The sequence below is a fragment of the Hemitrygon akajei genome, chromosome 3 (genome assembly GCF_048418815.1).
Source record: "Hemitrygon akajei chromosome 3, sHemAka1.3, whole genome shotgun sequence".
Taxonomy (NCBI): Eukaryota; Metazoa; Chordata; class Chondrichthyes; order Myliobatiformes; family Dasyatidae; genus Hemitrygon; species Hemitrygon akajei.
In genome coordinates, this window is record NC_133126.1 from 155,472,926 (window position 1) to 155,500,098 (window position 27,173).

Consider the following 27,173-nt stretch of genomic DNA (forward strand, 5'->3'; position numbering starts at 1 on the left):
ACTGTACTCTACAGGAAATAGCTTACCTGGTGCTGAAGTATATGGCCTTAACTTCAAGCTTCTGCAGAATGCAAACACGGATGAGGATACACAAAATGTGCTAGAAAGTAGAGAGGAGGAGGGAGAGAGAGCCTCATATAAACTGAGGATCCTTGTGGCAAAATTCTCCAACATGAACGAGGAGAAATAGATTAAAAGGCATTTATCTTTCTGTAACAACACTATTACTGAAATATGTCATTTACTTCAGCTACAACACAAGTTCAGACCAGGGCAAAGACTGCCTCCCCAGTAAATTTCAATGTATCTCAGGCTCACTCCAAGCTGGAGTGTAGATACTGTTTGTAGTTTGTCATCAAGGGAGGGACTGATGCATTCCATTAAGGAAAGCTCTGTGTATAATTCTTCCACTCTTGCTAGAGAATAGAATGGAGACAACCTCACCTCGGAGCTTTCTTGTGGTATAGGGTACAACGGGCTGCAAACTCGCTTTAAAGGTGCCATATCTCAGCATGGGTAAGACACCCACCCAGGTGGGATTCCATTTCCATGAATTAAAGCTGATCTGTAACCACACATGGTCAGACAATATTTTTTTGTCTACTACGCTGTCAGTAGTCTTGTTTTCTGCACTTTTCAATATTTCATTTTCCATTCTGCACTTTAACCGCTATGACAGCCAGAAGAATAGCCACTGGCTGACAGAAGATGTCATTTGGCTCTTGTAATTATTGTGCCATTCATAAACAGCATTCAGTAAATCCAGTGCTGGCAGATGGCAGCCCTCCACTACTTTGTAGGCTGTATGATGTACACCCTTACAAGGGCTCAGCCCAAGCATATGTGGAGCAGGAGTAGAAACAAGAAAAAGAGGCAGAGAGCAATGAAGGAAGCAGCTAAGAGCTTTCTGGCCAGCTCATCATGATTAATTCATCTAACTGCATAATCGTCATCAATATCAAGCACAACTACACATTGATATGTTCACGTTGGACAGTCCCATGTTTTTCTCTGTCATTAATCATCTCATGGCTTTCTACAGAAACAAATAGAAACTAACCTCAACAAAAATATGAAATATTCACTTCTTGACCAGTTTAGCCAGCTCTCTGGATATAAACTTAATTTACATAAGAGCGAACTTTTCCCAATCAATAAAGAAGCACAAGAATTAACATTTCGTGATCTCCCTTTTAAAGTAGTTCATAATCAATTTACTTATCTTGGGATTACAGTCACAAGGAAGTTTAAAGATCTCTTTCGTGAAAATTTTGCCAATCTTTCATATACAATTAAACAGAGTCTGTTACAATGGTCACCTCTTTCTATGTCTTTGGTAGGTCGTATTAATGTTGTTAAAATGTATGTTCTCCCTAAACTTTTATATTTATTTCAATCAATCCCAATTTTTATTCCTAAATCTTTTTTTGATTCCTTAGACTCTATTATTTTGTCATATCTGTGGAAGAATAAGCACTCTAGAATTAATAAAGGTTATCTCCAAAAATCTAAAAAGGAGAGTGGCATGGCTTTACCTAACTTTCGTTTATATTATTGGGCAGCCAATATACGTTGTGCTACTTTTTGGTCTTTTTTTCATGGCCAACCCGAGTGCCCTAATTGGGTGGCAATGGAGTTGAGCTCCACTAAAGAATTATCTATCTCTGCACTTCTTGGCTCTGTACTCCCTAGTAGTTTGTCCAGATTAATAGTTAATCCTCTTGTTAGACACACTCTGCGTATATGGGCTCAGTTTAGGAAATTTTATGGTTTCCATGGTTTTTCCTTTTCTAGCCCTATCTTACATAATCACCTTTTTTTTTACCTACTACGTATGACTCAGCATTCCATGATTGGTATAGGAAGGGCATTAGACATTTTGAAGATCTTTTTATTGATAATCGCTTCGCTTCTTTTCAACAGCTCTCTGCTAAGTTCAATCTGCCCAATGCTAATTTTTTCAGATATCTCCAAATTAGACACTTTATTACTCCTTTAATTCCTAACTTCCCTGAAATGCCTGAGAAAAATGTTATGGACTTATTTTTTTCTATTAATCCACTAGGTAAAGGTTTAATATCATTTATTCGTGATCAATTAGCAGCCTTACGACGTGCCCCTGTGGATAAAATTAAAATGGCATGGGAGCATGATTTAAATACCTCCTTATCTGATGAGACTTGGGACTCGATTCTCAAATCGGTTAATTCAACCTCTCTTTGTGCTCGCCATTGCCTTTTACAGCTTAAGATTGTTCATAGAGCCCATATGTCTAAATTTAAATTATCTCGATTTTACCCTAACAGCAGTCCGCTTTGTGATAAATGCAAAAGGGGCGAGGCCTCTCTCATTCATATGTACTGGTTTTGTCCTAGCTTGGAGAAATTTTGGAAAGATTTCTTCATAACGTTATCGCATATTCTGAATCACCACCTAGAACCTAACCCTTTAATTGCTTTGTTCGGTTTCTGGGGTGAGACAGATTTACGTCTGAGTTCGACTAAGTGTCGAATATTAACTTTTGCCTCTCTCCTAGCTAGACGTTTAATCCTCCTTAGATGGAGAGATGTTGCCCCGCCCACGCATGCTCAATGGCTTAACGATATTATGGCCTGCTTAGACCTTGAAAAAATTCATTATTCAGTTCTTAATTTGGATTTAAAGTTCCATAAGGTCTGGGGACCTTTTATTGAGTACTTTCATAACCTTCCTCTTGACTAAGGTTTTTTTTCGGTCCCTTGCTTTCAGCTCCTTTTTTTTGTTGGTAGTAGGCATTAATATCTTCTGTTGCTAAGTGTATTTACAGTTTTGGGGGTTTGATTGTCCTGATTTATATTCTCTATATTGTATTGTGGTTGGTCTGGAGTTCTTTTTTGTTGCGGGGCTTGGGGAGGATACTAATTTTACATGTCTTCAATTTGGGTGCTTTCTCAATTATCTTTCTTTGTATCATATTATTATTGTATGTTTATTTTTGCACTGTATTAATGTTCATTTTGATCTGTTTTTTTAAAAATCTGTAGCTATGTAGAAAATGTATAAAAAAACTAATAAAAAAAACAAAAATAGGAAATCAAATTTGTTAACCAAAAGATCCCAAATTGCACACACACACATATCAGCTAGTCATCTCTGAGCAGCCTCTGAGTGCCATCTTGCTTTGTGCTTTCTCTTTACCTCATACCCCCGGTGAATGCTGACACTGAGATCTAATTTTCCAAAATTCCCTAGATTTGGGTTGATCCCAGATTGGAATTTAGCAAATATATATTCCTTCATTTGGAAAGGGTAGGAGACAGTAAGCAGGAGTCCACGGGTCAGTTTAATGTCTTTAATAGGAAGAATGGTTGAAGCAAGTTGTTGTTCCTTTTCACACTTTGTGGCACATCAAGCAGCACTTTTGCCATTGCCATTGCAGTTGACTTTTTTTTACAAGGCTGAGTCACTAGCTTGATGCTCAGCCCAGCGCGGATGGAAAGTGTGCAAGGAGCTGGCCAGATTTGAACTCAGGACCGTTCACCTGGAAGTCCAGTGCTGATGCCTCTACACCGCCGGCCAGCTCGGTAGCAGCTGGTACTGAAGAAGTAATAGCAGGCCTCTTAGAAACATCAAGATCATCAGGCAAGGGAAGTGAAGTATTTTGAAATGAAAATCATGACTGGCCATCTTAGTGGAGTTCTTTGGATAAGGAACATGAACTGTTGATAAAGATGAATCAGGTGTACGATTCTAAGATTGGTAGAAGACATTCAATAAGATGAAACAAAGCATTGTTTCAGAAAATCTGAACTCCTGATGCAGGAGGCATCACGTTGGTTTTGCCTGAGATTAACAGACAAATTGGCATTACTGAGGGCTTTTCTATAGAGCAAGACTGATTATTTAGAGCCACAGTGTGGAACAGACTCTTCTGGCCCAATGAGCCACACCGCTCAGCAATGCACCTATTTCGCACTAGCCTCATCTCATCACGGAACAATTTACGATGACTAATTAACCTATTAACCAGTATTTCTTTGGACTGCAGGGGAAAACTGGAACACCCAGAGGAATCCCACGCATTCACAGAAAGGACATGCGAACCCTTTATAGATTGAGCCAGAATAGAACTTCAGAACCTGATGCCCAGAGCTGCAGCAGCATCACGTTAACCACTACCTCACCGTGGCACTCCCATGCAACTGAGAAGGCAGACTACTGGCATAGATGATTGGTTTACCGCCTTTTACAGTACATGTAAATGGCACTGAAGATATGGTTGCTAAACTTGCTGATGACACAAGACAGGTAGAAAAGCAAGTTATGAAAAAGATACCAGGATGTAATTAGATGAAGGGAGGGGACAAAGATCGAGTCAGAGAATATAATGTGAGAAAACATGGATTTATCCATTTTAGCAGGAAGAAAAGAAACATGATCTAAATGATGAGATATTGTAGAGCTCTGGTATACAATTGATTCAGTTATATAGGGTGATGCTGAAGCTGCATCTGAAGTAATCATTTCCTTATTTCAATAAATATTAAGTACTTGTGTTGGAAACAGTTATGAGATTTACTAGACTGAAACCTGGAATGGGAGAGTTGGCTGATATGGGAATGTTAGACAGATTGGAAGACTGAGATAGATTGGAATGCATGGGAGATCCTGAGGGATCTTGACATGCTGGTTATGTACAAGATGGCTGCCTGACCTGCTGCGTTCCACTGGCATTTTGTGTGTGTTGCTTGAATTTCCAGCATCTGCAGATCTCGTATGTACAAGATGGGTGCTTTTCCTTTGCAGAATCTAGATTAGGGCTCACTGCTTTTTGAAAAAAAATAAAAGCCTACACATTTATAATAGAAATGAAGCACTTTTCTTACTTTCATGAGTTTATGGAGCTCTTTTTCTCAAATGTCAGCAAAGCAGAGTCTTTGAATAGTTTTAAAGAATAGGTAGATGAATTCTTGAAAAGTCACAGATTGAAAGGCTAATAGAAGAGACAAGAATGTGAAGTTGAGTTTACAGTCGGTAAACCATGATCTTATTCAATATTGTAACAAGCTTGTGGGGGCGGGGGGGGGGGGGGATTGAGCGGCTTGCTCCAGCTCAGATTTGTAGCTTCGAATGTTCATATCATCACTTTGAAAAGTAAAATAAGAATTTCCCTCTTTCGCTCTGTTAGCTATTAGCCCAAGTTCCATTCTGTCATCCCAGTCATTAAATCAACACAAGGGAGCTTAAGTCACAAAGTTTACCTTCCACATCAGCAATTATTTGTTGCATAGAAGCACCTGTGAACTTCATATGTTGCTATGGCTTCCTTCCTCAGGACCAATCAGAGAGCCTGTACAGGATGGTGCTGTAAATCACTGTAGTTTAATAGCAGAAAATTGACAGTTCCTGAGAAAAATCTTGCATCATCTAAGCAAAAAAACCAAATTAGAGTTGATTGAAAGATAAAACAAATTAAAGGAGAAAATTCCAAGTATTCTCTGTTACATGGCAAAAAACACAAAAGTACACAGAGACTGCAAATTATTTGAGTTGTTAAGCAAGTGTGTTCAAATTAATTTCATGGATTTTCCCTTTAATAGGCCTCTTCAACGTAACTCAATTTCCTCCTCTTCTGTGAGAGACATCAACAGTGATTCTCTACCTAAAATGTTTCTGTGGTCCAAGGCAGAACAGAATGATAAACCAGGAAGGTAAGATCTAATTCCTGTCTTTCCTCCATTCTCTAAGGTGAACGATGCAATGACAGCCTCTGGAAACGCAACACATTTCCAACCATCATGTCAATACTAAAGTTTAGTGATAACAATTTTTGCTTGTAGCAGAGTCTGTGAATTACATCTTTCCATCTTAGTGCCTCTGCTACTCACCTTTGACAGGATCACATCTTTTATAAGATATCAATACAACGTAAAGCTGTAAGGCAGCACAATTTATGCCAGGGGTTCTCAGAAGGTCTGCAGTACCAGATACGAAAAATAAATTACCTGTGTTATTCTCAAACAGAATATAAACAATATTAGTTTTAGTTTAAAGGTGGATTGATTAATTATTTATATTGATTTTGCTTAGAGTGTGAACATAACTAAATTTACTTGTTTGCTTCTGCTAACTTTAAACAACATCAGAAAATGCTTTTTAACTGACAAATATCAAAAGAGGCACTAGTTGAAAGCCTGGGGGCATGGAATTGTCACTGAGCTGTTCAGTTTCTGAAAGTGACTTATTAAACAGGCAGTTTCAAATGACTTGTGTCATTGACTGACAGGAAAAGAGATACAGAGCAGGAAGGAATCCTCACCTACACACACTTTGCAAGTTCAGATTCCCTGTAATATCCAATGCAAAATTATTCAGGCATACCTCCCATTTTGATTGCTGGTAGCACTAAACGCAAGTAAAATGATCTTCAAATGCTCATGCCAAAGGCCATTGCGGGCACGAGGAGATGAATGCACAAATATACAATCCCTAGTTTATTTTTGGAGGACGGCTTTGAATTGTGATAAAGATGTCATTGTGACAAGTACTGCAGTTGTCAAAGTAATATTATTCTGAGATAAATTTGTGCCCTGCTGCTATGACTGGTAAGCATTAATAGATTTGTGAAATCATACGAGTGCTCCTCATAAAATCAGAGGAGATATTCTTTATTTTGCAGACATGGCATTTCTGAATTATATTTTCTTGATTTTCAGAGGAAAATGCATTTGGCTTCTGTGCTAAATACTCCATTCTTGATTCAATTAGTAGAAAATAATGCATTCAGGGTCCGCTGGAATGACTTCCCACTTGGAACATAAGTGCTAAAGGCCATTTATTCTGCGATTAACTAGTCGACTTTTTTTTTCCGAACACCATCAACTAAGAAATGAAATTGGCATTCACTACAGACATGTGGTATAAATCACATTACATTTGAAATAAATTAATAAAATCATAAGGTGTCAGGCTCATGGGCCAGAGGGTCCATCAAGACTATTAAATATCTCAGTAAAGAAGTAGCCAAAATATCCTGCCAACCAGGGAAGCAAATGACGGCTTGCAAAGTTTTGTGTGGTAAAATGCCGAATATAATAACAGAGTGCAGTGTACTGTATCATGCCAGAGCAGTGAAGCTCGAGGGAAGAGAGGAGCGTTGTGGTGAACTACATATACCTGTCTGGACACGCCCCTCTGCTGACTGCTCCTGTGGCTCCTCCCACAGACCCCTGTATAAAGGTGATGGAGGTCTGAGCCCGGCCTCTCTGTCTCCAGGATGTAGTATGGTGGTCAACCACTGCTTGTTCCTTCTTCCAGTCAATAAAAGCCGATATCTCGCCTTTACGTCTCAGAGAGAGTTATTGATGGTGCATCAAGCGTATGTCACAATATTTCAGATTTAACGATCACATAGCTCATAGGTCATTTCACCAACTCTTAGTTATGTGGCGCATTATAATGAAAATTTGACCTTATTTTTCTGTGTTTATTAATAATCCTTTTCTCTCCTACAGTTATTGTTGTGAAGAAATAAATGAACAGTGTTTCAGTCTGGGTGAATGACAGTTTCCTCCCTGCACAGACAAATCTGTAAAAATTGCTCTGCCTTTATAAATGTGGAACAGTATACATGCCTGGAACTATAGTGGACAAAAGTTAATATCGAATGCAAAACATGCAAGCATACAGCGAAACTAGACAGCACACATGTTCCATGAACAGTAATGACAAGCTAAGTGTAGGATTGAAAGAGACCTTAGGACCTCAGTAGACCTGCACCAGATCACATGCAAATAGGGGAGTGAGGAGTAATTGAACAGGACATTGAACTACACAACTGGACATGGGCTATCAGAGAGAGAGAGGAGGAAAAGATAAAGCTGCACAGTGCCTTAGCCACACCTCATCTAAAATATTGTGTCTCACTAGATGAGATAAAGAGGCTGTTTATGAACAAGGGTAAATATGCTTGGATGAGAATTCAGCCACACCCCTGCAGCATTTTGGTGCTATGGAGGGCAACCATCTCTAATATGTCAACTGATGCACGCATATTCACACCCACTGGAAGAAGGCAGATTATGACAGCCACGTGCCACATTGATCTGATGCCAGCAATATTTAACCAGAGTTCAATTCTCCAGGCAATACCATCACTTTACCTCAGACTGGACGTGTTCAGCTCAGGAAGGACAGATCACAATTAACCCTTTCCCCCTCATCTCTCAGCACCACCAACTGAATTATTGATTTCTACCTGCCATTTTTGCAATTTTGCAACAGCTTGGTACTTTCCTGGGTTGCTGACAGTATGCCATCTGTTTAGCCACAGGGTTAAAGTAAAAGGCAACACTAAAGAATTTTTAAACTAAATGTATAAAGCATTCCCAATAGTTTACAGAAACTATCTAATTAGTCCCATGTATTCCCTCCATGCAGTCCTCCATGTGCCTTCTCTTAACTTACACTCCTGAGGAGGAACACTCGAGGCTGCTTCTCTGAGGGAGGAATAATGGTGACCATCAAGTTGGATGGCTTTGCAGAATGACCTAAAGTGGTGCCATGTATGGAAGGCTCAGCCTGAGACGGCAGTGTTTCAGCAGGTACAATGGAAGAGGGAGCTGGCTGGCAAAGTGATATTGGTGCAATGACAGATACTGTAATTATGAGAAGAGAGGAAAGGAGTATCCATCATGAAGCCAATGACACCCTGCTTGGAGATATTCAAGTATTCTTAATCTGTTGGAGGACAAAATGCTGGACTTTGGAGCAGTGATATTTAGAGCATCGATGGTGGCAGACTGAGCCACCATGAGCAAAATCCAAGCTTCTTTTCATGTAATGCTGCCAGTTATGCTGAAATGCACAGTAGAGAGCAGCTGACAAGTTGTATCGCTGTTTGCTATAAAACTGCACTGCAATGGATAGGAGGCTCTACAACTGGGAGTCAAAACTGCTCGATGCATCACCAGTACCCGCCTACCCACCAGTGAGGATGTACAGTATTTACAGAAAGGGGCAGTAACATCATGAAGGAACCCACCCATCCTGTTCATGAACAGTTTGTCCCACTTCCATCAAGGAGAAGGCTATGTAGCATGCGTGCCAGGACCACCAGACTCAAAAACAAGTTACTTTCCCCAAGCAATCAGCCTGATCAACACCTCCACCCACTAACTCCACCAGTATTTTATTATTTCCTGTCAATCATCTTATGTACAGCCAAGTGGCACTTTATAGACCTACAATCAATGCATATAAGCTATCTTAGATATTTATAATTAATGTGTTTTTTTTATTACTGTGTCCTTTGTCTTTTCTGGGGGGTTTTTTGTGTGGTGTAACAATCGTTTCATTCTCCCTTACATTTGTGCACAGGAGGTGACATTAAGTAATCCTGATTCTTGAAATGGACACCGACACATCAGAAACCAAGGGAATGACAACACTCACAAAGTGCTGTAGAAATGCAGGAAGTCTGGTCACATCTGTGGAAGGGAATAAGCAGCAGATGTTTTGGGCTGATACCTTTTGTCTGGACTGGAGAGGAAGGGGTGGAGTCCAGAATAAGAAGGTGGCATGGGAAAGGAGCACTAGGAGGTGCTAGATGAAACTAAGTGAATGGGAAGGTGGGTAGCTAGGGGAGGGGCATGAAATTAAAAAATGGGGCGGTGATAGGTGTAAGAGGTAAAGGGCTGAAAGAAGAGGGTATCTGGTAGGAGGGGGCTGTGAACCACAAAAGAAGTGGAAGGAGGAGAGGCATCAGAGGGCAGGTGATGGGCAGGTGTGAAGAAGAGTAGGGGTGGCAACAGAACCAGAATGGGGAATGGAAAAAGAGAGAAGGGGAGGGTGATGAAATTACTGGAAGTTGGAGAAATCCATGTTCATGCCATCAAGTTGGATGCTACCCCGACAGAATAGGAGGTGTTGCTCCTCCATCTTGAGCGTGGCCTCATCATGGCAATAGATGAGGCCATGGACTGATATGTTGGAAAGGGAATGGGAAATCAAATTGATATGGGAATCCCATCTTCTGTGCTGGCTGGAGTGAAGACATTCAACAAAGTGAGGTGCCCTGTTCCTTCCCTTTCTTCCTTAGTCCACTGTCCTCTCCTATCAAGTTCCTTCTTCTTTACCCCTTTACTTCTTCCAGCTATCACCTCCCAGCTTCTTACTTCATCCACCCTTCCCCCACCCCCACCCCCCACTTTCCCTCTCATCTGGTTTCAACTATCACCTACCAGCTTGTACTCCTTCCCCTCCCCCGACCATCTTATTCTGGCTTTTGTATTTTGTGTGTGTGACTAACATATCGGATGTCCCATTATGTTTCTACATTTCAGCTAAAGACATACCTCTAAACTTCTAGATTGAAAAGAGATGGGATCCGAGCTCAGCTGGACCCCACTTCACACAACAGCAGTAAGAAATCTCAGTGAGCAGAGGACTAATTGTGTCCTCATCCCCAGCTCAATAAAAGACCAGTCATTTGAAACATATGCAACAGCCAGTATTCCAGTCCACCAGCCTGTAACGAATAGGACCCCTTTGAAAGCTGGGTATCCTAGACTACAATAATTTTACATTCTCTTGAGAGTATATTAAGAGGGTCTTTTTCCACATATCACAGAATATCCCAGTAAGATTTCACTCCAGCCCGAGCATACATCAGAGATTGTTTCCTTTTTCACCCAAGGGTGCCTAAGATTCCTTCCTGCATGACCTAGATGAATTACTTCAGTTGCCCCTGCGTGTGTTTGGTGAAGTAGCCAATCGTGACAGGCAGTACTTACATTGAAGCTCTCTGCTTCTTTCTCGACAAAAGTCCCACTTAGTTCCCTTCCACCACGACCCTCCTCGGTATGACAGAACTGGTCCTCACCCTCAACAAATTCGGCTCCTCCCACTTTCTCCAAACTCATGGGCACCCGCATGAGCCCCAGCTATGCATACATTTTTGCTGGCTACCTGCAACAGTCCATTCTCCAAGTTCCACAACTCTTTCAGTACTACATTGATGCTACTTCATGCGCCCATGCTGAGTTCGTCAATTCTATCAAATTCACTTCAAACTTCTGCCTCCTCCTTATATTCACTCAGTCCATTTCTGAAACCTCTCTCCAGTTTCTCAATCTCTCTGTCTCTATTTCTGGAGACAAGCTGTCTACCAATATCATTTATAAACCTACCCAATTCCCATGGCTATCTTGAATCCTTTACCACACTGTCTCCCGTAAAAATGCTACTTCCTTGTCTCTTTCTTCATCTCCACCACATCTGTTCCCAGGATGAGACTTTCCTTTCCAGGACATCAGAGATGTCCCCCTCCTTCAACGAGCAGGGTTTCTCTTCCTTCACCATTGATGACTCCTTCACCTGCATCTCCTCCATTTCCTGGATATCTGTGCTCACACCATCTTCCTGCTACCTTAACAGGATAGAGTTCTTCTTGTCCTCTCCTACCACTGAATGAGCCTCCACATCCGACACATCATGCTCCGTAACTTTGGCCATCTTCAACGGAATCCTACCACTAAACACAACACCATCCCCACTCTCTGTCATCTGCAAGGATCATTCCGTCTGTGATTCCCTTGTCCCTTCCCACTAATCTACTTTCTGGCACTTATCCCTGCATGCCAGAGAAATGCTACACCTGCCCATTCACCTCCTCCCTCACCTCCATTTTGGGTCCCAAATAGCCCTTCCAGGGGAGGCAACACTTCACCTGAGAATCTGTTGGGGTTGTCTATCATATCCAGTGCTCGTGATGTGGCCTTCTCTATTTTGGTAAGTCCCAACATAATTTGGGGGAACGTTTGGTCAAGCACTTCCGCTCCATCTGCCAAAAGCAGAATTTTCCAGTGGCCAACCATTTTAATTCCTGTCCCCATTCCCTTTCCAACATGTCAGCCCATGGCCTCCTCTTCTGCCATAATGAGGCCATTCTTTGGGTCGAGGAGAAGCATCTCATATTCTGTCTAGGTAGTCTCCAACCTGATGGCATGAACAATGATTTCTCCTTCCAGTAATTTTTTTCTCCTCTCTTTCTTTTCTTTTTCTCTCTTCTTCCTTTCCCCAGTTGGCCTCTTACCTCTTCTCCTCCCCTCTCCCTGGTGCCCCTGCTTTCTCCTTTTCTCCATTATCCAGTCTCTTCTCCTATCAGATTCCTTCGTCTCCTGTCCTTTACTTTTCCCACTTACCTGGCTTCACCTATCACCTTCTAGCTTGTTCTCCTTCTCTTCCCTCATATTTTTATTCTGGCATCTTCCCCCTTCCTTTCCAGTCCTGAAAATGGGTCTCGGACTGAAACATTGACTGCTTATTCATTTTCATAGATACTGCCTAATCTGCTGAGTTCCTCCAACATTTTGTGTGTGTTGCTCTGGATCACCTGCAGAATTTCTTGCGTTTTTACATTGAAGTCACTACACTGTGGACCTTGATGTTGCTAAGTGTTATCTCCTGCTTCATTAACTTCTAAACTACTTTTTTTAAAAAAATTTAAGCCATTGACATCTGTGACTCCACATGTTATAATATAATCTACTGCCATCAGCGTTCTTACCCCTTTAGGGTAAGATAGGCTTTACTAATGTATCTGTTTGCATTTCAGAAGCATATATAAAAAAATAAGGACACAAGATATTCTGGACAAACGAAAAACGGCCACCGCCTTAAAAGATGGAGAGAACAGAGCCATATTTCTGGGTGTGGCAATGCTGGTGTGTTCCTTATTGATTGCTTTCCTTTTGGGAGTAAAAGTGGTCCAACACAACAATGAAAGGTAGCTGAGATATTGTTTTTTGATAGAGCTACATACTGATATAATGTTAGAACTACTAAACTTTGTTCCTCATCTTAGAACCAGTAAGTAGCTAATGAATGGAAATAGGGATAATCCTGGAAACTATAGACCAAGTCAGTCTTATGTCTGTGGTAGGGAAGGTAAATCATTGTCACCAACATATCATCTGTAGAACCAAAGGAGCCAATACACCAGACCACTCTTATACCAAAATCAAGAGCACTTACCATGCCATCCCACACCCACACTTTGTAAAGTCTGATCACCTGCTGTACTTCTACTCCTTGAGTACGTGCAGAGAGTGAAGACTGCAGCTCCAGCAGAGAGGACCAAGAAGGTATGAACAGGGGAGGTGCCGGAGCACTTACGGGACTGTTTTGACTTGGTGTACTGGATGGTATTCAGGGATTCATCTTCAAGTCTGAATAAAAATGCCACGGTTATCACTGACTTAATTAAATCCTGTGTAGATAAGTGTGTGCCTATGAGAACATAACGTACATACCCAGATCTAAAAACCGTAGATGAACCAGGATATTTGTAGTCTGCTGAGGGCTAGGTCTGTTGACATTCAAGTCTGATGATTCAGAATTATACAAGAAGGCCAGGTACGACTTATGGAGAGCAATCTCAAGAGATAAGATACAATTCCGATTGAGTTTAGAGATGGGATCAGATGCACATCAACTCTGGTAGGGTTTGCAGGCCATTACCTCCTACAGAGCGAAACCTAACGTCATGAATGGCAGTGATGCTTCATCACCAGATGAGTTCAACACCTTTTGCGGACACTTGGAAAGGGAGATTAAAACTACAGCTATAAGGCACACAGCAGCACCCCGTGACCCTGTGATCTCTGTCTCAGAGGCCAATGTCAGACAGTCCTTCAAGAGACTGAAACCTCAAAAAAGCGACGGGCCCCACTGGTGCACCTGGTAGGGCTCTGAAAACCTGTGCCAATCATCTGACGGGTATGCTCAAAGACATTTTCAATCTCTCATTGCTACTGTCAGAAGTTCTTATCTGCTTCAAAAGGGCAACAATCATACCAGTGCCCAAGGAGAGCAGGTCGAGCTTCCTTAAAGACTAACGTCCAGTATCACTCACATCTACCATAAGATATAGGAGCAGAATTAGGCCATTTGGCCCTTCAAGTCTGCTCTGCCATTTCACCTTGTCTGATCCAATTTTCCTCTCTGTCCCAGTCTCCTGCCTTCTCTCCGTATCTATGGTGATGAAGTGTTTTGAGAGGTTGGTTATGGGTAGAATCAACTCAGTGTTTAACACAATCTTTCCAACAGTTCTGATCAAAAAACTCCAATACCTGCAACTGGATCCTTGACTTCATCACTGAAAGACCACAGACTGTGTGGATTGGAAATAACATCTCCACCTCTGATCATTAACACTGACTAACTGGATGTGTGCTTATCCCACTGCTCTACTCTCTCTACACCTATGTCTGTGTAGCTAGGTACAGCTCAAATGCCATCTATAAGTTTGCTGACAACACAACTATTGTTAGCAGAATTTCAGATGGTGACAAGAAGGCATACGGAAACAAGATAGATCAGCTGGTTGAGTGGTGTTGCAGCAACAATCTTGCACTCAATGTCAGTAAGACCAAAGAATTAATTGTGGGCTTCAGAAAGGATAAAATGAGGGAATGACACCAGCCCTCATCAAGGGATCAGAAGCGGAAAGGGTGAGCAATTTCAAGTTCCTGGGTGTCAACATCTCTGACAATCTATCCTGTGCCAACGTACCGATTCAGTTACGAAGAAGGCATGACAATGGCTACATATCATTAGGTGTTTGAGCAGATTTGGTATGCCACCAAAGACACTTGCAAATTTCTACATATCTGCTGTGAAGATCATTCTAATTGGCTGCATCACTGTCTGATATGGGAGTGGGGGGGGGGAGGGGGAGTCACCACAGGATTAAAATAAGCTGCAGAAAGTTGTAAGCTCACTCAGCTCCATCATGGGCACGTGCCTCCGCAGCATCCAAGACATTTCCAAGGAGCAATGCCTCAAAAAGGCAGCATCCATCTTTAATACACCCAGGACATGCCCTCTTCTTATTGCTACCATCAAGGAGGACTTACAGGAGCCTAAAGGTACACAATCAATGAATACGAATCAGGAATAGCTCTTCCCCTCTGCCATCAGATTTCGGAATGAAAATTTAACCCATGACATGAATATCACCTCAATATTTTTTTCTCTTTTTGCCCTACTTATTTAATCTAACTTTTAAAATATATATATTTCTTACTGTATTGCAATGTTCTGCTGCCCTATAGCAACAAATTTCACAATATATTCCAGGGATATTAAAGCTAATTCTCATTCTAATTCTGACATTGGAGAGGATTCCTAGGGATTCTGAAATAGGGAGAGTCTGTATGGTTTTGTGCAGGGCAAGTCATGCCTTACTAACTAGATTGAGTTGTTTTTTGAGGAGGTGATGAAGATGATTGAAGGGGGAACTATATAAGTTGTCTATATAGATTTTGGTAATGTGTTTGACAAGCTCTCACATGGGAGGCACATCCAAAAGATTAAGATGCATAGGATCCACAGAGACTTATCCATTTGGATTCAGAATTAGCTTACCCATAGAAGACAGAACAGTAGTTGTCAAAGAAGCGTCTTCTGGCTGGAATTCTGCTGCAATCTGTACCAGGAGCCCTGTAACTTGTCATATATATAAGAGATCTGGATGAAAACATGGATGGGGGGGGGAGGGATCAGCAAATTCGCAAATGATACAAAGATTGGTGGTGTTGTGGATAGCACAGAAGACTGACAAAGGATACCATGAGAAATAGACACCTTTTAGATATGGGCAGTAAAATGTCAGATGATGTTTAATCCAGCTAAGGTGTGAGGTGTTGTACTTTGGGAGACAGTACACTGTTAATGGGGAAAAACTTTAACAGTGTTGATGCTAGTGCACAGTTTGATGGGTGGTAAAGAAGGCATATGGCATGACTGACTTTATTAGTGAAGAATTTGACAAGAGTTGGGAAGTTACGTTGCAGCTTTATAAAACTCGTTATGCCACATCTAGAGTATTCCGCTTGCCCCTTTGGAGAAAGAATGCTGAGGCTTTAAAGAGGATGCAGATGAGGTTTACTGTGATATTGTCTGGATTAGTGTCTATTCCAAACAGCATCACAGTAAACCAGGAATGGTGGAGGATGAGGGGAAACTTGATAGAAGCTTATAAAATTATGGCAGGCCTAGATAGATAGACAGAATATGCCTTTTACTCCAGGACTGAAATATCTCACACTAGAGGGCATCCATTTAAGGTGAGAGGGGGCCTAATTCAAAGGAGATGTGCAGAGAATTATTTTTTAAACACAGAGTAGTGGGTGCCAGGAATACACTGCCAGAGGTGATCATTGAGGCAAATATGATGGAGGCATTTAAGAGATTCGTAGATATGTACATGAATGTGCAGAGAATGGAAAACTGTGGAGTTACATAAGCAGAAGGGATTCATTTAGTTAGGCATTTAATTAACTGATTTAATTAGTTCAGAACAACTTTATGATCTGAAGGGCCCATTTTTGTGTTGCAGTTTTCTATTTTCTGTCCAAATGAATCATATATTTTAATCAAAATTAGGAAATAAATCATTAGATTGAGTCAGAAGTATGTCTGTATTCTTTATAATTTACAAAATGATTTGTACTGTAAATTGACAAGTTAAATATTGAATGTAAAACACATGTTTAATTTATTGTCTCCCTTATGTATACACAAAATCAGATGCTTAATTTAATGTTATGTATACAATCTATACCATGTGTATAACAATATGTCATGTTTTAATTTAATATGTCAATTTAAAAATCTTTCATGCATCCTGACATATTCTGAAGTATCATAACACAAAACTACTGTTTGCAAAATTTAAATCTGAAATCTATTACATTCAGTTTGAGTCTCTCCTACATAGGGAAACAAAGTGCTATCTGGCCTACACATATCTAATATATCCATTAAAATAGCTTCTTATTTTATCCCTATGTTGATAACATTTAAGGTTTCAATATTCTTTCTTATTCCTGTCAGCCAGAATCAACTAACAGGCCTTTCCAGGAATCTTGAGTGTGAACGGCAACAAAAACAGGATTGCAGATTAATTACACCCATAGAATGCTGGTGGAATACAGCAGGCCAGGCAGCATCTATAGGGAGAAGCACTGTCGACGTTTTGGGCCGAGACCCTTCACCAGTCCTGGCCTGCTGTGTTCCACCAGCATTCTGTGTGTGTTGTTTGAATTTCCAGCATCTGCAGATTTCCTCGTGTTTGCAGATAAATAATTGTAAAATATGCAACAATATTAAGCATTGCAATCTCCTACTGTGAATATTTAGTTCCTTATGAATTAATTATTCCTAAGAAATTGTTATTGGACTAGACACCTGGAAGTGCACCTGGATGACAGACTTGAGTGGAGCACCAACACAGAGGCTGTGTACAAGAAGGGCCAGAGTCACCTCTACTTCATGAGGGGACTGAGGTCCTTTGGAGTATGTAGGCCTCTCCTTTGTATATTCTATCAGTCTATTGTTGCCAGTACAATCTTCTATGTGGTAGTGTGCTGGGGCAATGGCATCAACATGGGTGATGCCAACAGCTCAATTAATTGATTAGAAAGGCTGGCTCTGGATACTTGGGAGGCTGTGGTAGACCAAAGGACTCTATGGAAAATCCTGGAAATTCTGAACAATGTTTCTCATCCTCTGAATGCCACCTTGGCTGAACAGAGGAGCACTTTTACTTATAGACTAAGACAACTGTTCTGCTCCAAAGAACTCTATATGGAGTTATTCTTACCCTCAGCCATTAGGCTCTATAATGAGTCAATCTTTATCCAGGAAGTGATGACCCCCTCCTGTTAGACTGTTCGAGGTAACTTATTTTTTATTTTTACTTACTTCTAATATTTGTATATCTGTGTACTTGTACTGCTACTGTGACGCTGTAATTTTCTTTGGGATCAATGAAGTATCTGTCACCATCATCAGTTATCAAGTACAAAAGAAATCAAAATTCATGTTGTAGAAATAATGAAATTGATTTAGATATTTTTTCATGTAGTTTTAATTCTAGGTCAATTCTTATATCTTCATTTCATTGATAATTACTCATTCTGATATCCACTCAATTTTGTTAGCGTTTGGACAGAGGCATCGAAGTGTACCGTCCTTGAAGCGAGAATTACAAACTGCAGAAAATGCAACTTCAACTGTGGGCCAGATTGTTGGAAACCATCACAGTATACTTGCCTGCAGGTATACGTTAACTTATCCTCTTCAGGGATGAAGGTTATGCTACACCAATCAGAAGAGACTGTACGCTTCAATTCTGAGGTAAAAAAAACTTACTACAGACTCCTATAGGAACTCATTAGCTTGTCAGCTGAAATGACAATTAATCTATAGTATTCAGTGATCTTAACGAGGATGAGAGAAGAAAAAGATGGAAATACAACAGAGCCTGAATATAGTATGTCTAATGAACATAATAGACTAAGTGACAATATATGTGTATTAAACATTGCTGGTTGTAAAGACAGATGTTTCTATTTTTGTGAATATAGAACTAGAGACTGCCAGTTTTCTGCCATGATTTTTATGCTACCCTGCTCTTCAAGTGGATCTCCTGGCACATACTTCCTCAAGAAAGCTGATTCGATCCCCAAGTAGGCAAAGCACAAAGTGACACCGTGTTCTCATTGTAAATCCCATGAAACATTTTGATGCCTGGTTAAGCCACGGCCCTAAGCTGAACCAACTAGATCTGCAACATTGCGTAATAGATTTGTCCGTCTCTAATATTCACTAAATTGTAAAGCATTTAAGACCTATTAAAATTTAGAACATAGAACAGTCCTGTACAACACAGGAACAGGCCCTTCAGCCCACAATATTGTGCTGAACCAAATAAATTAGTAACCAAATGGCCAACTAAATCAATTGCTTCTGCCTACACAATGGCCATACCCCTCCATTTTCCTCATATTCATGTGCCTATTTAAATGTCTCTTAAAAGTCCCTTGTTTATCTGCCTCTAATACCACCCCAGAGCGTTTCAGGCACCTAGCACTCTGTGCAAAAACCACCTGCCCCCTCACATCACTTTTAAAATTACCTTCTCTCACTTTAAATGCATGTTCTCTGGTATTAGACATTTCAGCCCTGGGATAAAAGATACTATCTGTCTATTCTATCTATATCCCTCATCATCTTATAAGCTTCTAAGATCTTCCCTCAGTTCCGTCACTCCAGAGAAAACAACTCAAGTTGATCCAACTTCTCATTATAGTACATGTCCTCTAAACCAGGGAGCATCTTGGTGAACCTCCTCTGCATCCTCTCTAAAGCCTCGACATCCTTCTCTTAATGGGGTAGCCAGTACTGTAGGCAATGCTACAGATGTGGCCTAACTAGAGTGTTATAAAGCCGCAACTTAACTTTTTTCAAACTCAGTGCCTCAGCTAATAAAGACAAGCCTGCCGTAAGTCTTCTTAACCACCCTGTTAACCTGTGTGGCCACTTTCAAAGAGCTATGAACTTGGACCTCAAGATCTCTCTGTCCATCAACACCACTAGGGGTCCTGCCCTTAACAGAGTCCTTTATCTTTCCATTTCACCTACAAAATGCAACACTTCACATTTAACTAGGTTAAATTCCACCCATATCTGCAACTGATCTATATCACTTTGCCAATCTTCAATGATACCCACAACACCATCGATCTCCATATCATCTGCAGACTTACAAACCCACCCATCTACATTTCCATCCAGGTCGTTGATAAACATCACAAAGAGCAGAGGTATCTGCAAAGATACCAGTGGAACAACACTAATCACAGATCTCCAGCTACAATCAGTCCCATCGACCACTGCTCCCTATGGGCAGCAAATTCTGAATCCAAACCGCCAATTCACCTTTGATTCCATGCATCTTAATCTTCTGGATCAGCCTCCCAGAAGGGATCTTGACAAACGCCTTACTAAAATCCATGTAGACAACTTCCACAGTGCTACCTTCATCAATCAGTCTTGTAACCTTGCCAAAAAACTCAATCAAGTTAGTAAGACAGGACTTGCCCCCACACAAAGCCATTATGGCTCTCCCTCATTAGGCCATGGGTTTCCAAGTGCTCATAAATCCTATCCCTAAGAATTCTCTCCAGTAACTTACCTACCGGTGACGTGAGACTCACCAGTCTATAGTTTCCAGGATTATCCTTGGTTCCCTTCTTGAATAAAAGAACATTGGCTACTCACCAGTTCTCTGGGACCTTGCCTGTGGCTAGAGAGGACATAAAGATATAGGTCAAGGCCCCAGCAATGTCATCTCTTGACTCTCGCAATCGCTTGGGGTATATCCCATCAGGCACTGGGGTCTTATCCACCTTAATGCTCTTTAAGAGGCCCAACAACTCCCTCCTCTTTTATCTCGAAAAGCCATAGCATATTGATGGGCACAGATCATCCAATCTTCCACGTCCTACTCCTTGGGAAATACTGATGTAAAGTACTCATTAAGGTCCGCACCCACATCCACCACACCGAAGCAGGTACTTCCCCCTTTATCCTTGTGTGGTCCTGCCCTCTCTTTACATATGACGTACCAAGGTGCAACACTTCACAGTTGGTTGGGTTAAACCCCCTCTGCCATTTCTCCGCCCATATCTGCAACTGATCTATATCCCACTGTATTCTTTGCTAGTCATCTACAATATCCACAACACCACAAATCTTCATATCATCTGCAAACTTACTAACCCACCTATCTACTTTTGCATCCAGGTCATTTATATACGTCACAAACAGCAGAGGTCCTGGCACAGATCCCTGCAGAACTCTACTAATTACAGACGTCCGGCTAGAATAAATCCCTTCAACCACTACTCTCTGCCTTCTATGTGCAAATCTGTTCTGAATCCAAACAGCCAATTCACCATTGATCCCATGTATCTTAATCATCTGAATGAGCAAAATTTATTACACTATCTTTTAAATTGAAGAATAATCAGTCAAATATTAAAACAATTAGAAACTCCACAAAATACCTTAAAATAATTAAATAGATTTAAATTAATTCAATTAATTCTGAATTATATAAATTACCCCTCTCCTTCACAGCCATTACTCTATATTAAAAAGGATCTGTGCTAAATGTTGCCTGATGCAGTTGCTGTGAGCATATTTACAGGTGTAACATTAAACAACAGCGTTGACCAGCTGTGAGAAAGTTGGAGCATGGATGTTCATGTTAATTATTGCTAATTCTGAAAGTTACACATGAAAACATTTTTTGTGGAAATTTTGAGTTAGTGCATATTATTGAGCAAATATATAATTAGAAAATTGCTCCTCTAATGTATGAGTGGGAAAAAGAAGTAAACTTGGGCCAATAGTTATGTCTATAGTACGCATCCTTACCAGCTACTTTAAGTCACTAACACAAGAAAATCTGCAGCTGCTGAAGATCCAAAGCAACACACACACAAAATGCTGGCAGAACTCAGCAGGCCAGGCAGCATCTGTGGAGTAGAGTAAACAGTCAATGATTTAGGCTGAGACCCTTCTTCAGGACTGGAAAGAGAGTGGAGAAGTCAGGGTGAGAAGGTGAGGGAGGGGAGGAAGAAATACAAGCTGGCAGGTGATAGGTAAAACTGTGAGAGGGGAAGGGGTGAAGTAAAGAGCTGGGAAGTTGACTGGTGAAAGAGATAAAGGGCTAGAGGAAGAGGAATCTGATAGGAGCGGGTGGAAGACCATGGAAGAAAGGGAAGGAGGAGGAGCACCAGAGGGAGGTGATGGGCAGGTAAAGGAGATAAGTGAGAGAGGGAGCCAGTAATGGGGAATGGTGAAGGAGAGGAGGTGGGTGGGGGGAATTAACAAAAGTTCAATAAATCGATGTTCATGCCATCAAGTTGGATGCTACCCAAATGGAATATAACACAGAATCATGTGTCTTACATTCATAGTCGAAGTATTACCATTTATTTGCATCAGTGGCAAGTCACATACTCCATCCATCACATTCAGTAGTATCTGTGGTGGAGCACCATTATTTTTGGGTTAACAGGAACTGATTCTGAAAACAGACAACTTTAAAAAGCAAAGCTTTTTGGCCTTGGTAGAGTTAAGAAGAGGGTCTACAATAATCAACTATTTTATATGGTGAAAATGAGCCACTGTGGTATCATATGTGATTAGGCTAACCTGGTTCTGCTTACAGTAAGTATTTGCTCTTCATGTTCATAAGATGCCCCTCATTGTGGCTATTTTTTTCAAACCAGGGTTAATTCAATGTTGCTATGGGTTCATAGCTGGATTCTATTCATGAATTTTGGATTCTCAACCTTGACCTTTTCCCCTTCATCTGGTACAGACATGCAAACACTTTGTCTAGAAAAAATTGAACAGGGATATCAAATCTTAAAAAATGAAAGGCAGTAAAATATTTATGAAGAAATATTAAATATGGAAAAACAGTCTGCCATTAGTGTCCGAAGATTCTGCTGTAATTGTCAAATCCTACACTGTGATTATTTTTTTCAGCCTGGATGTTAAGAGATCGGTACTCAAACATTGGGCAAAGGCACCTTATCTACCAATTGAATGCCAGAGCAATTTCTATGTGTGAGTTTAAATAGCCAAAAGCCCACTGCCATTTAACCTTTGGGTTAAGGAACCTATATCTATTCAGGACCTTGTCCTGTTCTTGGACAAAAATTATAATTTTGTTGTTCCAATTGAAAGAGCCTGCAGTATGTAAAGCCTAAACTTTGACAGCATAAATGAGACCCAGACGATATTTGCCAGCAATCTGGCTCCATAAAACAAAAGCTCTCTGTTAGTTTCTTACTGGGATTGGATTCTCTCCCAGAGCTCAACTGTGAGCTAGCTCACTACAGAAATCAACTAATTTGCTTCTTCAAAACGACCACAGCAGGTTACGTAGTTTGTGTGGTGCAGTGACTCAGCATATGCAACAACAATGCTTCAACCTGGGTTTGATCCCGATCTCACCGCGTGCAATACGAACATTCTCTCCGTGACCGTGTGGTTTTCCACTCATGCTCCGGCTTCCTCCCACAGCCCAAAGATGTGTTGGTTGGTGGGTTAATTGGCTGCTGAATTGGGCAAATGAGGATGGAGTTAATGTCAGGGAGGGAAGTAAGTAAGGGAATGAGATTGATGGAATTTCTGTAGGAGCTGGTATAGACTCAAAAAGCTGAATCCTAAATCATAATAATGGAAAGGTAGAAATTTTCACTCATGGTTTGACAGAGCATTCAATTAAGGATCCAGTCTTAAACAAGTTCAGAAGGTATATTGCACTTTACAATGAGCAAGCAGAATATATTAAAAACACAAAATGCTGGCAGAACTCAGCAGGCCAGACAGCATCTATGGGAAGAGGTAGTGACGACGTTTCGAGCCAAAACCCTTCATCAGGAGGATTGTTTCTGTCAATACTACCCATTTGATCATTCATGTTGAACTAAGTAGTTCTTCAGTAAAAGACAATATCAAAATCAGTAAACCATGAATACTGTAGATCCTGGAAATCTTGAGCAATGCACACAAAATGCAGGAGGAACTCAGCAAGTCAGGCAACATCCATGGAGGGGGATTACAGTCAACTTTTCAGACAGACTCGTCAGTGTGGGAGTGGATCAAGCACCTTTGATCTGTCTGTCACAAAATGCAGGTCAGCCGGTGGCTACCTGTTTCAATTCAGCTTCCCGATCCCATTCTGACATATCTGACCATGGCCCTCAGCACTGCCACAATGAGGTCAAACCCAAGCTGGAGGAGCAATGTCTCATATTCAATATGAGTAGCCTCCAATCTGATGGCAAGAACATCAATTTCTCTAATCTAAGGCAATTGTTTCCTTCCCCCTCCCTCCATTTCTATTTCCCATTTTGGTTACCCTCTCACCCCTTCTTTTCTTTTCACTTGCTAATCACACCCGTCTGGTTCCCTTTCTCCTCCCCTTTATTCCATGGTCCACTGTGCTCTCCTATTAGATTCCTTATTCTTCAGCCCTCTATGTCTTCCACCTATCACTTCCCAACTTCTTACATCTTGGCCCTTCCTCCCCCCACAGACCTTCCCCCTCACCTGGTCTCACCTATTCTCTGCCAGCTTGTACTCCTTCCCCTCCCCCACCTTCTTATTTTGACTTCTGCTCTCTTCCTTTCTAGTCTTGGTCTGAAACATTGACTGTTTATTCCACTCCATAGATGCTGCCTGACTCGCCAAATTCCTCCAGCACTTCTTGTGCATTGATCACAATCAAAGAGTCCAATTAGCTAATCCTCTGAATTATGACCATTTGGTTTATAGAAATTTACCTCTACAGAGTACTCAAACCTTGCATTCCTTGCTGTACGTGCATATTACACTACCTCATGTTACAGCCCATTTTCTATCAACACATCATTTCCCACAACCGCCGCACCCCCCCCCCCCCCCCCAACCCATACTTCCGGTATCATGGGTTCACCTGTGCATTTTTCCAGACTTTTAAATTACTTGCTCTGTATGATCAGACTGAGTGTTATAAACCTGCTGGTAGAAAAAAAAATGGTCCTTTTCTTTTATTTTTCAGTGTTTCTGCACTTCAACTTGTAAAAGGAAACATTCAGAAAATGAAATGCTACTGGCTTCTCTTAAAGAAAACATCACTCAGTTCCAGTCTTTTCCATGTTATTATGATCCGAAAGGAAGACAAAGGAATGTTCTCTTGGCAAAATTTGATATGTTTAATGCTTTGTGTCATGCAATGCTCTGGCCTTCCTGTATGTTTCTTGGTGGAATTGTTCTTGTCAGCCTAGTGAAGCTCACACAGTACCTGTCTCTGCTCAGTGAACAGTCCAAGTAAGAAATTGAAGAGAATGAAAAAAAAGTTGCCAATGTTCATCAAAGTTCCTTAAGAATTGATACATGTAATGTACCAAGATGAAAGCAAAATAAAATCACAGGTCTTTGTTACACAGTTTCAAAAAACTAAAAATTTAGCTAAAAGCTAAAAGTTTATTTATTAATTAATAAACAATGTAAAAATCTTCAAGTACTGTACCTGCAAAATTAAAGAATAGCTTCAAGCTGTTACTAATGATCAGCACAAAGTTAGCTAAGCAAATTCAATTTAGCCAAACTAAATGATAATTGTGGCCTAGAAACAATCACATTCCAAGGATGACTTTAGTAAATAAAAGCAAACAATGAAAATATTTATGCTATCATTGGTATTTGCTGTATCTCAGAGTAATCTTATCATTAATATAGATGTTTCCCATCTTTAAATAGCAATTTTTAAAAAAAATTGTAAATAATTTTACTTCCATCTCATTTTTATACAATATCTAGATATGTTTATTTAAATAACTAGTGGATTGACAAAGATAATATTTTGGTAATTGTTTTCACAAGAAAAATAGACTGCAGTTCAAAAGGAACATTAAGATGTAGATGAATCCCATGCGCCACAGCTATGGTTAAAGTATCAAATATGTTTTTAAGAAAGTTTTGTACTTTTGGTGTAGGTAAATTACGAGGCATAAATATAACAACTGATAAGATTGATTCCAATCAAGGAAACTGATTTCTTTTCAGGACCATCTGAAAACAATGGGGAAACTAACACGAGAGGTTCTGCGGATGCTGGAAATCCAGAGCAAGGCACAGAAAGCTGGAGGGACTCAGCAGGTCAGGCAGCATCTATAGAGAGGAATAAACTGTCATCATTCTGGACCAACATGATGACTTCATCAGGTCCTGATGAAAAGGCTTGGACCAAAATGTCAATAGTTTATTCCCCTCTATAGATGTTGCTTGACCTGCTGAGTTCCTCCAACATTTTGTGCACCTTGTCTTAAATCAATGAAAGTTAAAATGAAATTTAAATAAAGCAAGAGCTAAAAGTTAAAGTCAATTAAGACTGAGTGAATTAAATGTCATGTAAGGCATGGAAAGAGAAATCAAGTTCAAGTCCAAGTTTATTGTCATTCAACCATACACATATATACTGCCAAATGAGACAATGTTCCTCCAGACTAAGATGCACAACATAGTACATACACATAATTAGCAACGTAACACATAAAATAACATTACCACAAATAAATTAACATATAATAAGGTGCATATCGGATACAATTTAAAAAATAAGCAGTATAATGCTTCTGGAACTTCATATATGATGTGACCTGGGTCCTATTAAATATTGGATTAAGAATTGGGAAAAATGGAAAGGATAGGAAAAGCAAGAAAGAAGCATTTCAAATTTTTAGAACTTCCATCAATTCATCACCAGCCTTATAACTGTTCATTTCCTGGGTCAGGAAGATTAATTGGAAGCTATTAACCATTATTACTCTGCCAGAGGCAATTATACTCTGATATTTACAAGATAAAATTTTCCATGGCAACTAATTATCAGCTAAAGTGCATATGTCAACACTTCATCCACAGTACAGAAAGGTTAAACAGAAATGGCATTTCTATAAAGTTAATAGTCAATGGTACAGTTCATCCAACAACTGGTGGAATTTGTCTCAGAAAGTTACAGGATGATCTGCAGGTTAGTAATGTTTCTCATTCTCCATGTAGCATTACCTTTTCAGTAAATTCCATCCCACTGTTTCAACCTCCTTGCACTTATCAGGTTATAAATAAAGGTTTGGTTCAAATAATACTTACAAGAATTCATTGTTGGTGTTTATATTATTTTGCAGAGCACTGACATTACAGCACTGTCCTTGGAAGTGACCATATACCAGATATTTGTCTTACTCTTTTGGTATGCATTACGGTGGCTAAAGCATGCTTTTAATATGTTAAGATTTATGAATTTCCTTTCATTTACATATCTTTTTATTTTAGACAGTCCAATAAAAAGCTCAAATGTTGGGTAACATTGAAAGTACAACAGCAGCCAATTGATTTTACCTTAAGAATATCTGACATCAGATGAAATGTCATGGAAAACTTAAGGGCGCCACAGTAACATTACGGTTAGCATGACGCTATCACAGCTTTGGGTGTCGGTGTTTTGAGTTCAATTCCATGTCACCTGTAAGGAGTCCTTCCCGCAGGATGTGTGGGTTTTCTCCAGGTGCTCTGATTTCCTCCCACAGTCAAAGTAATAGTCATTGGTCATTGTAAATTGTCCTGTGATTAGGTTAGGGTTAAATCGGGGTTGCTGTGCGGCACGACTCGAAGTGCCAGAAGGGCCTACTTTACACTGTGTCTCAATAAATAAAGTTTCTAAATTATAATCAAAATGCTCTTTGCCAGTTTGCACAATTTAGAATTAGACTTAAGTT

The 27,173-nt window shown here is 40.3% G+C and overlaps 1 protein-coding gene across 1 annotated transcript in view; it reads left to right on the forward strand.

Annotated features, from left to right (window-relative positions):
* The window catches only part of s100p (S100 calcium binding protein P), a 44,226-nt gene extending 18,653 nt beyond the window's left edge, over positions 1–25,573 (forward strand). Inside the window, exons 2-5 of the mRNA XM_073038717.1 lie at positions 5,580–5,690; positions 12,596–12,766; positions 17,988–18,183; positions 24,455–25,573. Of these exons, the coding sequence (XP_072894818.1) occupies positions 5,580–5,690; positions 12,596–12,766; positions 17,988–18,183; positions 24,455–24,727 (751 nt within the window). The 3' untranslated portion in view covers positions 24,728–25,573. The remainder of the gene's footprint in view (positions 1–5,579; positions 5,691–12,595; positions 12,767–17,987; positions 18,184–24,454) is intronic.
* The last annotated feature ends 1,600 nt before the right edge of the window (positions 25,574–27,173 follow it).